The sequence below is a fragment of the Sinocyclocheilus anshuiensis genome, unplaced genomic scaffold (assembly GCF_001515605.1).
Source record: "Sinocyclocheilus anshuiensis isolate Anshui unplaced genomic scaffold, SAMN03320099.WGS_v1.1 scaffold454, whole genome shotgun sequence".
Taxonomy (NCBI): Eukaryota; Metazoa; Chordata; class Actinopteri; order Cypriniformes; family Cyprinidae; genus Sinocyclocheilus; species Sinocyclocheilus anshuiensis.
In genome coordinates, this window is record NW_015548217.1 from 3,040,313 (window position 1) to 3,056,228 (window position 15,916).

At 39.8% G+C, this 15,916-nt stretch overlaps 1 protein-coding gene across 1 annotated transcript in view; it reads left to right on the forward strand.

Moving 5' to 3' along the window:
• The window catches only part of LOC107653923 (1-phosphatidylinositol 4,5-bisphosphate phosphodiesterase epsilon-1-like), a 77,821-nt gene that overhangs the window by 49,903 nt on the left and 12,002 nt on the right, over positions 1–15,916 (forward strand). Inside the window, exons 5-22 of the mRNA XM_016440784.1 lie at positions 382–527; positions 1,104–1,362; positions 1,714–1,913; positions 3,561–4,230; positions 4,889–5,074; positions 5,153–5,270; positions 6,726–6,909; positions 6,979–7,003; positions 7,876–7,937; positions 8,077–8,242; positions 8,444–8,551; positions 8,637–8,753; positions 8,865–9,023; positions 9,750–9,879; positions 10,098–10,139; positions 11,979–12,088; positions 12,186–12,303; positions 14,664–14,795. Coding sequence (XP_016296270.1) covers positions 382–527; positions 1,104–1,362; positions 1,714–1,913; positions 3,561–4,230; positions 4,889–5,074; positions 5,153–5,270; positions 6,726–6,909; positions 6,979–7,003; positions 7,876–7,937; positions 8,077–8,242; positions 8,444–8,551; positions 8,637–8,753; positions 8,865–9,023; positions 9,750–9,879; positions 10,098–10,139; positions 11,979–12,088; positions 12,186–12,303; positions 14,664–14,795 — 2,932 coding nt within the window. The remainder of the gene's footprint in view (positions 1–381; positions 528–1,103; positions 1,363–1,713; positions 1,914–3,560; positions 4,231–4,888; positions 5,075–5,152; positions 5,271–6,725; positions 6,910–6,978; positions 7,004–7,875; positions 7,938–8,076; positions 8,243–8,443; positions 8,552–8,636; positions 8,754–8,864; positions 9,024–9,749; positions 9,880–10,097; positions 10,140–11,978; positions 12,089–12,185; positions 12,304–14,663; positions 14,796–15,916) is intronic.

Genomic DNA, 15,916 nt, shown 5'->3' on the forward strand with positions numbered 1-15,916 from the left:
GGAAGGCCAAATAAAGTGCTTTTGCTTTCGCACTGAAACACAGCGTCTCCCTGACATGGCTGCATCAACACTACTGCTGTTCCTGAAACCACGCCGCCTTTCTTTGCGTGCACATTTGGGCGGCATTATGCTAATATTTCCACATAGTGACGTAGATTTGTGGGGGCGTATTAGAACGAGCCGTTTTAGGTAGGCGTGGTTGACTCTTAACTTTTATAAAGAATATCTCTTTGGATTTGAGACTTTAGTCTTTGCAACTTTACAGATCTTCTTTATGCACCAAGAGCTTGTAACACTCCAAAGAGAAAGGAAAACTTGAAATCGCATCATATGACCCCTTTAAGTTTGGGCCTCAAACTAAAGTGTGTGTTGTGTATTTAGGTGAGCTCATGGGTGACCTGGCTTATCCTGACTGCTGGGTCCATGGAGGAGAAGAGAGAAGTCTTCTCATACCTTGTCCATGTGGCAAAGTGCTCCTGGAACATGGGCAACTACAATGCGGTCATGGAATTCTTGGCAGGTCTCAGGTATGGCATGATGCCTTGAATGGCTTGGTTAGAAAATAAATAATCCTTTGAGAATAAATGGCCCTCTCTGTTTGTATTGTGTGTTGCTTAACAAAGTGAGGGACATTCTTGACTCACTGATTTGTTTTTGACAGCACATTTGTTACATGAGATAGGATGAGTCTCAATACTAATCTGCAACCCAAGTTACTTTCTCTATGGACTAGTTGCCTACTATTTTAGTGATCTATCAAAGGTTTTATGCTCGCCATGAAGATTAAAATTAATACTAGTCCTCCAAGGCCATTTCACTACAGTCAGAAGATGTAGCAGCCTCTTTGAGTTTGCAGTGGAGTCAGTTTGATTTTTATTCCACTTGTGTTGTTAAGAGAGCGAAAAATACAGTTTGCTGGTTATTATACAAAAATATTTGATGACTTAAGACAAAATCTAACTCTGGTTGCACATAATCAGACTTAATCAGATCGATTCATCAGACTTCATCCCTAAATTATGTTTTAAATTACATTTAAAAACAAAAATTATAAGAAGCCTTGAGCAATATACATATAGACGGCCTGTCTTATTCCTGCCCAGGTCTCGCAAAGTGCTGAAAATGTGGCAGTTCATGGACCAGGTGGATATTGAGACCATGCGTGGTCTGAAGGACGCCATGGCCCAGCATGAATCATCCTCTGAGTACAAGAAAGTGGTCAACCGTGCCCTTAACATCCCTGGATGCAAAGTGGTGCCCTTCTGTGGCGTGTTCCTTAAGGAACTTAGCGAGGCTTTGGATGGTGCAGCCAGCATTATTGGACTGCGTCCATCATTTGATTCTCAAGAAGATCCTGTTGAGGTGAGGATTAGGTGCTTCCAAAGAGTCATGATGACTAACACAGGAAATTGTATCACTATGGTCTAATTTAATTGCCTTTTACAGTTACAATAATAATCTTGAGACCATTTTGGCTGGCTGGAGCAATTACCTTTTCATCAAACTTCTAATATGCCTGCTGAATTGCTTCCTGGCTTTACAAAAAACACATTAGAGTGATTCAACCAGGAAAAAGTCATTTTGTCACTCTGGTGATTATTAAATCACCCATGAACGCTTTTACAGCCCACAGATCTACTCGTATTGTCTATAATTGTGGTTATTTTCTTTTGTGTGGAATCTCTGTGGTGAAGTGCTCTTTACCTTACACAGTTTGTCACCGACTACAACGGCCAGCAGCACTTCCTGCAGAGGGTTGGGAGCGATGGGCTCCACAGCTCAGACAAGGAGGCGACCGTCAGTAGCATTCTGCAGACGATTCGCAGCTGCAACCGAAGCCTGGAGCCTGAGGAGAAGGCACAAGAGATCACAGTTTGCCCCAAAAATTCCTTCAAAGACAAGAGCAGAAACCAGTGAGTTAATTTTGGACACTGTTTGCAAATATATGATGTGTTTAGTCTAATTCATATATGTTGAGGCATTCTCAGTTTGTTTTAATACCACTAATTGGCTCTCTGCATAGAGCTTTGGGTTATTTCTTTACACTTACCTGTGTTAACTAAGGAGATCTATGATACCTAGCATTCCCATGAATCTCAATGGGAGTTGCTGGACTGGTGGAGGAACCCCTAGATGTATGTGATTTGACATCTGCCATTGTTGCTCATGGACACATTTAAAGGTTTATTTGAGTCAACTACCTGAATTGTAAAATGAAACCTTAAGAAAATTACATCATAGCAACTCTATTTGACTGTTTGACAAGAACACACAAAATCCTAAGCCCAAAAGCATCAGACAGAAAAATAACTACTTTTCAAGGTTTTTAAAACCCCCACTTTAGCTTAACTAAATCTTATATGACAAAAGTTTTACTTTTTGTGGTACTTTTATGATTCTTGATACAGTATGTTTTATTTATTTTATTTTTTTTTATGAAGGTAATGGCCAGGGCTGACTTTACACCACAAATGTATCAAATTTGAGCATACTGTGTTTGGGTACAGATTCACCCCACTTTCATTTCTCAAACCACTACCTTCTGTCTTTCTCTTCCATTCAATTCAACCCTCCACCCTTACTGTCCACTCTCAAGGAAAGGACCTGGGTCAGAGCATGTCCTGTAAGTTGCCAGATTGTGCTTTAATGGTTACACTAACTGCATTGGTTTCTAAGTGACATGCAGTGTTTCATTTGTATAGGTTTCGTGTGATTGCACTTAGAAATGCATGGATTTCCTTCCTCTCAATCCACAGTGCAGAGTTGAAGCCAAGACCAGACTCTGCAAAGCCCAGACGAGTCCCCAATTCTTTATGACACTGACCAGTATCAAAACCCTAATACCAAACCAAGACAAGTCCCCTCAATAATCAGCAAAAGATCCACACCCAAACCAACACAAAATTCCCTAAAACCCAGACCAGTACCAGAATTCTGAGGACCAGACCAATATCACACCCCTATTACACAGATCAATACTCAGATCAAGTCCAGATCAAGACCTTATCCCAGAACCCATGCAAAAACTCTTGCTCCATGCACCAGACTGTCCATTTTAATTAAATGGAGATTATGCAGAATTTATTCCACCATTCATTTCAGACACTAAGGCTTAAGTAGTCATTAAGAGCCATGGGATCCTCTATAATGGTGCAGATACAGTGCAAACCTGTGGTTGAGGTAATTATCACCCTCATTACTCTCTGGAAACAGACTGCAGTCTTGTCTGAGACCACAAACCTAGACCCATATCCAGACCAAGACACAGAGTAAATGAGATGCACAACCACATTTAAGCTCAAGGTGCCAACTCTGCCACAGTGCACAATTTAAAGTAATTTAATGCATAGCATTGTATTATGTTCCATAACGGCGCCTAAATTTGTGTCTTATAGGTAGACAGTTCTCTTCAATACTCTAAGCTCATGTCAACTTCTTTCGCAAGACTAATATGGCATTACCTTTTCCAAGACACTGAGAAGTTTTGCAGGCAGAGTTCTGTTTATTCAGTCATTTGATTCTTGATTTTTGCTTCACCCGCTTCTTGTCTTTTTTTGTAGGTTTTTAGTAGGGGACCTCTCAGACTCTGAAGTGGACCCACTTGAGCTGGCTAAGTATGTAGACCTCCAGACCACAGAAGAGGTGCATGGACCATTTAGCCACGGAACAGAGCTCATCCCCTGGTACGTGCTCTCTCTTCAACCAGATATCCACCAGTTCCTGCTCCAGGGAGCAACCGTTATCCACTACGACCCCGAGACCCACCTCACCGCCCGCTGCCTCCTCCGTCTACAGCCCGATAACTGCTTCCTTACCTGGTCCAAGCCCCACAGCAGCTGTGGCCCAGGTATAGGAGCCAGAGGCTTCATGGGACATCCACCATCCCCAGACCACTTACCCCTGGGCCAACCTGTGCACTGCGGACTGGCCGATGGACTCCTAGACCTTAACGTGGTAAAGGCTGTGTTTATGGGTCACCCTGGAGTGGATGTTAACTATGTGTGCCTGCAGCACAAACTGTGTAACATGAACCCTGGCGAAAATGGTGTCACACTGCTATATGGACTTAACACCACAGACAACAGGCTCCTGCACTTTGTGGCCCCCAAGCACACGGCACAAATGCTGCACGAGGGCCTCCGGGAGCTGCTCAGTGCCATCAGGAAGATCAGGAAGTTTCCTGACCAGAGACTACAATGGCTGCGAAAGCAGTATGTTAGTTTGTACCAGGTACATTTACATTTACTTAAGTGCATTTATTCAATATATTTGAGAACACAGTACGAGTAGACCTGCAATACCAAGTTTCTGTTTAGGTATGGAAGATGTTTTGTTTCTATTGTGAGGATTTTGTTAATGTTTTTAAAATAGCGAATTGCATATTTCATATTAAGCTCATTTATCCCGAATACATGGTAAAGATTGCAACAATTACTATTACAACCACCATGCTATAAAACAAGTTTTGCAGGTCTTGCCACTGGTCATGCTGGTCTGGTTTGATAGTTTTAGAAGGGTTTTGTGCACTTGTTAGCTGGTAGGTCAACTGGCTGATCAGCTAAACCAGCTGACCACTAGTTGGCCAGGCTGGTAGACCTGGCAAACCGGCTTAGTCTGCATTTAAATAAAGATTTTTGCACGCATGTTGTGTTCTCAATGTTGAATTATAGAAGTTCACATTGAAGAACTTTGGTGGTATTGAAGTTCTCATGCAACTAAACACATTCCAGTTTTGACTTTTGAATGCCCTGCACTGTTTCCCTTTAGCATAACTCTGCTAACTTAAGGTCAGCTAAAGCACAGCTTTCTTTTTATTAATTCCATTCATTGTTATTGTCCATTTTTATTATCAGTGGGTTTTATATTGCTGTAAAACTCCCTGTTCTAGGAGGACGGTAGATTTGAGGGGCCCACACTGGCCCATGCTATCGAGCTGTTCGGTGGGAGACGCTGGAATATGGGTGCTAGCGGACCTGGATCCGCCAGCAAGAGTGTGGAGAAGAGCTCAGCCCAGAAAAACAGCCCGCTGGGCATAAACTCCAACGTCAAGAAGAAGAAGAAAGCCTTAGTCAGGGTAAGGAGTGAAAAACCGCCAACACAGGCTGTCCTGGCTTAGCTATATGATTTGACTAATGCACTATTCTGTTCACAGGGGGACAGTGGTGATGGAACAGATGATGAGATGATCTCACGCAAGACCAGGAGCTGTAAAGAGACTTTGGGGAGGAGAGAATCAGACCCTTTGGAAAGTGTTGAGCAGGAAAACGCTGGTGAGAGTTACTGAGCAATTTGTTGACAGCTAATCTGACTTTGGTTAGACATAATTGTTGAAGAATGTTGAGGATGGGATCCATTTCAGCTGCTTTACCAATACTTTTTTCATTTATACACTGAAGATACTAGTTTTGTGATGCTAAGAGATCAGGGACATTGTGGCATGTTTGAATGTTTCCATAGAGGACTGCAGTACCTTTGGCCACCCTGGACCCCTTTCCTTATCCAACAGCAAAGGCCAGTCTCCTGGATCCTCCTTATCCTCCTCCTCATCTTCCTCTGGCTCCTTTAACACAAACACCTCCATCCCTAAACGCCCCCATTCGTCCATTTTGTTAATGTTTTTAAAATAGCGAATTGCATATTTCATATTAAGCTCATTTATCCCGAATACATGGTAAAGATTGCAACAATTACTATTACAACCACCATGCTATAAAACAAGTTTTGCAGGTCTTGCCACTGGTCATGCTGGTCTGGTTTGATAGTTTTAGAAGGGTTTTGTGCACTTGTTAGCTGGTAGGTCAACTGGCTGATCAGCTAAACCAGCTGACCACTAGTTGGCCAGGCTGGTAGACCTGGCAAACCGGCTTAGTCTGCATTTAAATAAAGATTTTTGCACGCATGTTGTGTTCTCAATGTTGAATTATAGAAGTTCACATTGAAGAACTTTGGTGGTATTGAAGTTCTCATGCAACTAAACACATTCCAGTTTTGACTTTTGAATGCCCTGCACTGTTTCCCTTTAGCATAACTCTGCTAACTTAAGGTCAGCTAAAGCACAGCTTTCTTTTTATTAATTCCATTCATTGTTATTGTCCATTTTTATTATCAGTGGGTTTTATATTGCTGTAAAACTCCCTGTTCTAGGAGGACGGTAGATTTGAGGGGCCCACACTGGCCCATGCTATCGAGCTGTTCGGTGGGAGACGCTGGAATATGGGTGCTAGCGGACCTGGATCCGCCAGCAAGAGTGTGGAGAAGAGCTCAGCCCAGAAAAACAGCCCGCTGGGCATTAACTCCAACGTCAAGAAGAAGAAGAAAGCCTTAGTCAGGGTAAGGAGTGAAAAACCTTGAGCCAACAAAGGCTGTCCTGGCTTAGCTATATGATTTAAATAATGCACTATTCTGTTCTCAGGGAGACAGTGGTGATGGAACAGATGATGAGATGATCTCACGCAAGACCAGGAGCTGTAAAGAGACTTTGGGGAGGAGAGAATCAGACCCTTTGGAAAGTGTTGAGCAGGAAAACGCTGGTGAGAGTTACTGAGCAATTTGTTGACAGCTAATCTGACTTTGGTTAGACATAATTGTTGAAGAATGTTGAGGATGGGATCCATTTCAGCTGCTTTACCAATACTTTTTTCATTTATACACTGAAGATACTAGTTTTGTGATGCAAATGTCTTAAGTGATCAGGGTCATAGTGACATGTTTGAATGTTTCCATAGAGGACTGCAGTACCTTTGGCCACCCTGGATCCCTTTCCTTATCCAACAGCAAAGGCCAGTCTCCTGGATCCTCCTTATCATCCTCCTCCTCATCTTCCTCTGGCTCCTTTAGCACAAACACCTCCACCCCTACCCGCCCTCATTCCTCCCCCAATCTCCCCGGCAACCCCAAAAGTCAACCAGGGTAAGGCCACTCCCTCTTTAGAAATACAAATTTAGTGCATTCCCAGAAAGCACACAGGCTTCTATTCAGTGTGGAGATCCTCAGCATCATACAGGTGTGTGGAAGAATTCTCTGAAAGCTGATCTCAGCCAGAAAGTTTTATAGAATGTATTGATCAGACCTATAAATGTTACTTTGAATATGACAAAGGTCATTCTTATTATGAAGCAGACTGATATGCTTGTTTTAATTTACAAGACTCATCTTTGGATAATGAAACTGTTGTTTTCTGTAAAGCTGCTTTATAACTGAATCAAATTTGTTTCATGAATGAATAATTTATGACATCGACACTTATTGAATTGAACTGAATGAACACAGAACTGACTTGAGCAGAATAATACTATTATTTTTTTTTAGAGCTGCTTTGCAGCAGATTTTGAATGTCTCATTTAAAGTTTGCACCATTGATTCTGCTATATTGCTGTTTATTTTTAACTTCCTGAATGTCATATAAGGACCTGCATTTTGTTATTAAAAAAAAATATTACAGAAGACTACAGTAAAAACATATAAGATTATTTTTCTGTCATTTTGAACTATATATCCACTAATCTTGGCACCATCAATCAATAGATCTTGTCTGTCTAACATTCAAACTCAAGTTGTTTTAAACCTTGAAAAGACATTTTCAAGCCAACATTCAAACTTTGTCTTGACCGACATTCCTACTTATGTTATTTATGTGAAGTCTTATTGTCGGAAAAGAAAATTGCTTCAAAAGTGCTTGGCATGGTTTTAAAGCTCTCAACGGTGGGTCATCATTTACCATTAACAACATGCACAATTGATTCTTCCTTTATTAAGAATAAGTGTTGTTGACTGACAGTTCGATATTAACGTCTCACCAACTCATAACTCACTTTGAGACATCTAATGATATGCATGCCAATGTAATAATATTTAATTTGTTTTTTGTTTCTTTAGAAATTTGAGCCTTCTTCAAACATGCGTCAGATGGGGTGGATGTCCTTTGAAGGATTTGCCAGGTTTGGTTTTATTAAATGTTTCTGACAAAATAATGTGGATCAGCAATTTCGGAAACGCAATACTTTGGCAGATTTGGATAATCTGCTGTATTCATATGATCTCTGCTACATGACCGAAAGTTTCATCTGCCTCTCGAAGGTTTCTTATGGACAAGGACAACTTTGCCTCTAAAAGCGAGGAGTCTCAAGTGAATCTGGATGAGCTCCAGTTTCCACTCTCGTACTATTACATGGAGTCCTCTCATAACACATACCTCACGGGCCATCAGCTGAAGGGAGAGTCTTCAGTGGAGCTCTACAGCCAGGTACATCTTCAGCAGAGCTTCTCTGTTTATCCTGCACCTGATCCAGGGCAAAAAATGTTTCACAATGCACTCCATAAATATGCTTGACGATCGCTGCTTCACATGCCGTCCTGTAGAATTCACCTGCAGGTGAATGTAGCTGAAACCACAGCACGTGAATGATGCCTGGAGTTCACGTTTGATTTATTGGTTCTGCCGCAGGTGTTGCTGCAGGGCTGTCGTAGCGTTGAGTTGGACTGTTGGGACGGGGACGATGGCATGCCTGTTATATACCATGGACACACTCTTACTACTAAGATTCCCTTCAAGGTCTGTTTAGAAATCCGTACATGAAGTGACTTCTGTTGATTTTATGTATGTTTTCCATTGACTGAAATGTGCTTGTGGTCTTTAGGATGTTGTCGAAGCCATTAATCGCTCAGCGTTTGTGAACTCAGAGATGCCCGTGATTCTGTCCATCGAAAACCACTGCTCTTTACCACAGCAACGCAAGATGGCTGAGATTTTTAAGGTACCTGCCTGACTTTTTTTTGCTAAATCACAATTCATGAGATGTTCTCGACCTGCTTGTTTGGAAGTTTCTTGTGGAAAGTGAACATCGTTTATGTATTTTGCTCTTCAGACAGTGTTTGGTGAGAAGCTGGTGATCAAGTTCCTGTTTGAGAGGGATTTTGGGGATGAGCCTTTGCTTCCATCTCCCCTGCAGCTCCGAGGGAAGATCCTACTGAAAAATAAAAAGCTGAAAGCTCACCAGGCTCCAGTGGACATTCTCAAACAAAAGGTAGATGAGAGAAACAAATACCTGGATGTATGGGAACAATGCAGAACTGATTTCAAGACTATTGATTGGTTTATATACACAGTTTATCGAATTGTAGCAGCCACACAATCAGGCAAATTCGGCTAACTCATTTTTTCTTTTTTGCCTAAATGGCTTGGCTAGGTCCTGTTGTAATCTGGGGATTTTTTCATAACTTTTTTTCTTCCTACACTTAAGAAAAGGCCTGTGCCTGAGACACTGATATATCTGCTACACAAAACAAATACACTATACATAGTTTTAAATTTAGAGATCATAATATCGCTAAATCAACCAGCCCTAAAATTACAAAAAATAAAACAAAGCATTATAGACGTATACATTTGACTTGAGTCGACTGATCTGCACAGATTTGTGAGGAAAATCTGCAGAATGCATTTACACATTTTAAAATGTCCTTAACTGAGCTGGAAGTACTACACTCATATTAGAAAACACAATCAAATTAACCAGAATATTTAAGAAACAAACATGCAAGTGGGTAGGGAATGTGTGGAATTGTGTGAATGACAGACTTTCCAGTTCTGTGGAAATCTGCACAGCTTCAGTGTGGTCTTGACTTACTGTTCAACATTTTTAGTATCAACACATTTTATTGAGTCCATGAAACTTCCATTTAACAAATCAAGAATGAATAGTTGAAAAGTTTAGGAACTTTTTTATGAACTTTTCTTTATTCAAAAAAAGGCACATCAGCTGGCTCACATGCAGGCCCAGGCCAACAACGGCTCAGTCAGCGGAACATCCCTGGGAAACAATGATGAAGAAGAAGAGGAGGAAGACGAGTATGACTATGATTATGAGTCACTGTCTGACGGTAAACATGCTTTTCATTACTCAAGCCAGCGTGTCCTTTATTTCAACTCGAATCGACAGCGATTATTGGAACATTGAGTGGAATTTTCTGATCTGTTCTCTAACCCTCTCATGATCTTTTACTGTTCTCACGATGGCACCTTGTAGCATGTTGACCTTTTTCCACTCCCCCTCCTTTCTTTCATTCTCTTCCCTCTTGTTTTTTCTCCTTTTTCTCAGCTGATGTCCTCAATGCTTCCACAGCCTCTTATGGCCAGGAAGGTAAACGTATTGTGTGTGAGTGTATGTGGGTAGTTGACACATGCACATGGTTTAAACTTTTTTTTTTTTTTTTTTACTTTTGGTTTAAAAACTATGCATTTGCATTAGGCTTTTTTTCTCAAATTTGTAAGATAATTAAATACATGACCAGTCATTAGTGAAAATTGGGAGTTAGCCAAAATTTGTATTCTTTGCTGTCCAGACAAATTATTAGGCTAGTAGACGTAGATGTCATGTCAACTGCCCATGTTAAATGCGTGTCGTGATGATGTGTGTCTGCTATATGCTGCTGGTGTGTTGACTCTGATGTGATTGCTTGGACTCAAAGCAGAGAAAATCAAAGCAGAATAAAGGTGCTTATGTCTGAGAGCCATCAGGTGTGTGCTGTCTGCTTCTGCCACGAATAAATCAGTGTTTTTTGAGTACAGCGATGGGTGGTACGGTTGGCGTATAAGCAGAACCACCCAAATTTGCTTCAACGTTTGCATCCACGTCCTTGGTGTTTTGAAAATGGCTCGACCTTGCTTGCGGCACTGGCTCATCGGTGGGGGAAAAACAAAGCCATCTGGTTTCTCAGACCCTGCACTGCTCTCTGTTAAAAGAGACTTTGTTCTTTCCCATACGGCTTTCACCCAGAGACTCAGCTATGAGTTTGTGTAGTCAGGGGAATGCCGGGCATTCACTCAACCTGCTTTCTTAAGCCGGGTATGCATTTGCCATGATTTTACCATCTGAGACAAATTTCAAAAATTGTACGAGATTTGTTTCGTTACAAGGTAAAATTGACATCTTTGATTGTTTCGTGTAACATCAGCGGATGACCAATTAATAGCCTTTTTGCTAAATCTCCAGTGATGTCCTGACAGTGTCTGTGGGTTGCACACCTAGAATATGACCGCTCCTGTGATCACAATCTAATAAAGGCCCACTAGATGTGGTTACTTTTCGAGGATGTCAGAACATTGCTCAAGATTGACAAAACTGACTGGGCTTTTTACATCAAAGTCTTAAAGTTACCATGAAATCATAATTGACCATTCTTATTTCAATTTTTATGGCATATTGTAGTATTTATAATTTGTTTATCTATGCACATCATTTTTTAAATTCATGTGCCCATGCAATGTTTAATCAAAAACATTAACATCCTCTACCCCTCACGATGACATCTCTTCTCATCCAACATGAAGATGGAACAATAATTCCTAACCTGTCACTCACGTGATCAACCGAGCCAATCAATTTTCGATGGATAAAATCAAGTACAGCCCTACATCACCAGCATATACATCACAATAGAGTGGAAAACTTCCACAATTTCCATTTACTTCCAGATTCTGAAGGGATAGTTCACCTGCAAGCTCTGTCATCATTTACATTTACTGCATGTAGTTCCAAAACTATGTGACTGGCTTTTCTTCTGTTGAACATATTTTGATGAATGTCTCAGTGTTTTTTCTTTGTCCATACAATGATACAAAGTCAATGGTCACCAATACTGTTTGGTTACCAACATTCATCAAAATATCTTATATTGTGCTCTAAAAAAGAAAGAAGGTAGTATAGGTTTGACATAAGGGTAAGTAAATGATGACCGATGTTTTGGATGAACTATACCTTTAAGAAGTAAATGCATAGTGTCAGACTACACTATTGATATCACACAGTCTTTCTTGGCTTCTTCTCTCAAATATGACTGCTTCACCTTTGTGCTTTGCGAAATGTTTTATTTTGTGTTAAGATGGAATTTTTTTTTGTAAATCACATGGTGTTTTGGCTGAAGAAATTTCTCTTTGGGTCTTTGTAGAGAAGTTTCTTTTGTGTTTTTTGTTTCTGCAGACAATATTCTGGACGACAAACCCGAAGGCAAGTCATCCACTGAGAAACTTCAGTATGAGTCCAATGATGAGATGCCCAAGCGGTTTAAGAAAGCGGGAAGCAAAGGAAAGGTCTGTACAGAACTGTAATGATGAACATTTGAGTTCTTTTCTACCTGAATACATAGGCTACTTGATCTGTGATGTTTGTACTTCTGCGCCCTTGCAGATGTTTGACATGGAGCTAGGAGAGGAGTTCTACCTGCCCCAGAATGAGAAGGAGAGCAGACAGATCGCTCAAGAGCTCTCTGATCTGGTCATCTACTGTCAGGCTATCAAATTCCCAGGTTTACTCTCTTAAATCTTATTTAATTATTATACAAGCACAATGACAAAAGTTTGTAGTTCACTCTTCCTCTGGGACACACAATTAGTGATGTACTGAAATATTTGGCCGAAAATTAATTTTTGATTTTGGCTAAATAATTTCAATTTATTTAGTGCACACAATATGCTGTTTTCAGTTGATGCATGACTTTACCAAACTTCACTAAGCAGTATTTATAGCATGCTTCCCATCCAATAATCACAATAACCTACTCTGCATGAACATCAGAAGGTACAGCATGTTGAAAGAAACAACACAACTTGCTGAAATCCTGTCTCATTAATAACTGTAAAGATGTAAATATACATATTGCATTTATCTGGAAAGCCATTCAATGCCCATAGCAAGCTTTTATTACAGACATCAATTGCAGTAGAATCATAATTATATTCATTAAAAAAGTTAATATAAAAATGGCATCATGTTCAATTTAAATGTTTTTATACAAGTCAGCTTTTGAGTGTTGATTATTGAATATGATTGACTAATTAATGATTTAAAAAAATATATATATTCATTTTTGGAGAAAAATTAATTTCAGTCCATCACTACATGCACAATTTTTGTGTGGTTTTCTTAAAACATGATTTGTGCATGCAATTCACAACTGACTGACAAAGACCCAATGTGTTGTCTAGCAAAAGTACATTAGATGCAACCTCTTAATGGACGACTGCACTGTGTAAGAAATTATAGTCTGCCTCGACCAAACTTCCACTCTAAATAAACTATTCTCCTTTCTCTACAAAGAGCTTAATTATCATAGAGATAATTCTTTCCAATCTCAATAATATGTAAATAGTATCTCCTGAACGTTACTTCGTCACCTATAGCGTGGGAGCGGCAGTAGGCCATCAAGAACCATCTGCTGACCAAAAGGGTACTTGAATATAATTGCTAGGGATTCTAGATAATCCTATCACCTGAATATTTGGTTGTTTCCACCTGAAAGACTATCAAAGACGTGGGAACTATCACTTTCATTGTTATCCGCAATTTACATTTAAGACGAAACTTTTACATGCGGGAAGATGAAGTGGGAAGAATAGAGTATAAAATGTTTGAGCTTAGGATGGGCAGAGCTGTATTGGAATCGTTGTTTCTAAAGTAACTGAAGCAAAGTGCTTAAGTTTAAAGTTTCTAAAGTAACTGAAACTTGTTGTTGGTCTCTTATAATTCTGTTAAGATTCTAAAGTAATTGAATCAACCCGACGCAGTGTGGTGGCAGAGTTGTATTAGATCTGTTGTGTCTGAAGTTGTAAGTTTCTAATGTAGTTGAAACTGACTATGAAGATGTTATTATTCTGATTGAATTCTAAAGTAACTGAATTGATCTGACGTAGCGTGATCACAGAATTATTTCATGATATTTGTGTTATAGTATAGTGAGTCCGACGTACCGCGATTCTTAAGTTTAAAGCAGTAACCCGAAGCAGTGTGGTTTTTGCCCGACGTATTGTGGCACTGTTTTAATCTGATAAATATTATTTTGAGCCCGAGGAACTGTGGCTAAGTAAACTGTTTTAAAAATATAACATAAAACCCGAAGTAGTGTGGTTTTGTCCGACGTAGGCTACTGTGACAGTGTTACATTTTAACAGTTTAGTGTAGAATAGTTTAGAGACCCAACGTAGTGTGGCTATCTTGTTCATAGACTAACAGGTATCTTAAAGTAACTAGATAATGTTCAGTCAGTGAAGGAAAAGAAGCCTATTGAATTGCTGAACACAATTCAATAAGATTGTGAAAATGGAAGAGTTGATAGTTACACTTTCATTGTTATCCGCAATTTACATTTAAGACGAAACTTCGTTTACATGCGTGAAGATGAAGTGGGAAGAATAGAGTATAAAATGTTTGAGCTTAGGATGTTCGTGGTTCATTCTGACTCCGTTGAACCCAAGGTACTACATGTACTTTGTCACTGATATGCTGCAATAAACATCTTCATCGAGATCTTCATCGTCCTCATCATTTTTCTTACAACTGTGTTGAGAAAGCTACTTTACAAAGGTAGCCTCACAGGCTACAAGTATCAACACATTTCAACTACAGTTTAAATTTATAATAAGCAACACTTCATCTATTGCATGTTTGTGCTACAAGGCTAATGTAAACTGCTGTAGAATTAGCTGAATTTGATAAAAAAGAGTGGGCAAATTAGATTCAGGTGTTTGGCTCCACTGGAAACTGTAATAGTCCCAGAGGCGATCCTTGAACAAACATACAGTATCAAGCTCTTGAGTTCTGGAGGAGCATATACCCTGCAGCCGTGACCTGACATATGTGTTTGTTTGTGTTTGTGTGCGTGGGAACTAGGCCTCTCCACCCTCTCCCCATCAGGCTCTGGAAGGGGAAAAGACAGAAAAAGCCGGAAATCCATTTTTGGCAGCGCTCCTGCTCGCGGAAGCCCCGGGGAGCCTGTGACGTTGGTCCGAGCTCCAGGGAAAGGTACAGCCGCCTCGGTTTTGCACGGAACTATGCACAGGGCACACAGGAAATAGAACACCCACTTAGAGCACCCATGGGAAAAGGGCTCTCAAGTTTTCCATTATACTGAAGTCCCTCGAAAGCATATAAAAATGCCTTTCTGCGGAATATTTCCAGTGACTGACTGTATGAGAAAACAAGCATGTGCTTTTTGAAGAGAAGCACTTTTAGAGGGCAGGTGCTTCTTTGAATTGAATCTTAAATGGATAAATTCCTGCCATCTTAACAGAAGTGCATCTATTTATCAGAATTTACTCATCCTTATGATGTTCCAAATCTGTATGACTGACTTTTTTCTGTACAACTCGAAAGAAGAAAGTTTGAAAAATGCACTAGTTCTTCTTTTCCATGCATTTGCAATCAATGGAAAATGATAAGCTTGAATCCTATTGGTTATGTTTATGCTTATGTTGCAGCTTGAAAGCCTCAGTCCCAAGCGGTGTCAAAGGACCCTTTTTTCTTTGGCACAAAATGCCGCTGTGTGGTAACATCTTACAGATAAATCCTTACCTGACAGTAAAGAATACCATATACCAATCTGAGAACCATTTTTCATGATAGTTTTTCACCAATCATCTCTGTTGTGTTTTCCAGTAGCTGTTTAGAAACAGAACTAGTGATGCCAGATTAATGAATGAATCACTGTTTTGGTCAAATCAGTCAGGCGGGTTGGACGATTTACTCACATGCTTCAAAAAAAAAATTAAAATGAGAAGAATTGGATGAGGTGGATATTTGCCTACAGTTGCTGTAAGAAACAAAACTTGCTAATGCCTTCTATGGTTAGTGATGAAGCAGCTCTTTATTGGACATATAGCGTATGAATGTCTTGTACTGCAAGGCCAATTTATAAAAATATATCCTAACAGTATCCAAAAAATATCAAAATACAGGGGCTCCCAGAACTGTGCAAATTGGTGAAAAAAAAATCTAATTTTGATTTTTCTGATAAAAATGTAATTGAAAAAAAAAAATCTAGCTTTGGTGTGAGTGTTTTTAGGGCTGCCAAAACTGTGTGATTTTTACATCAATATGGCTATAAAATAATGCTAATAATAATTATTGTTACTTAAAAAAAAAAA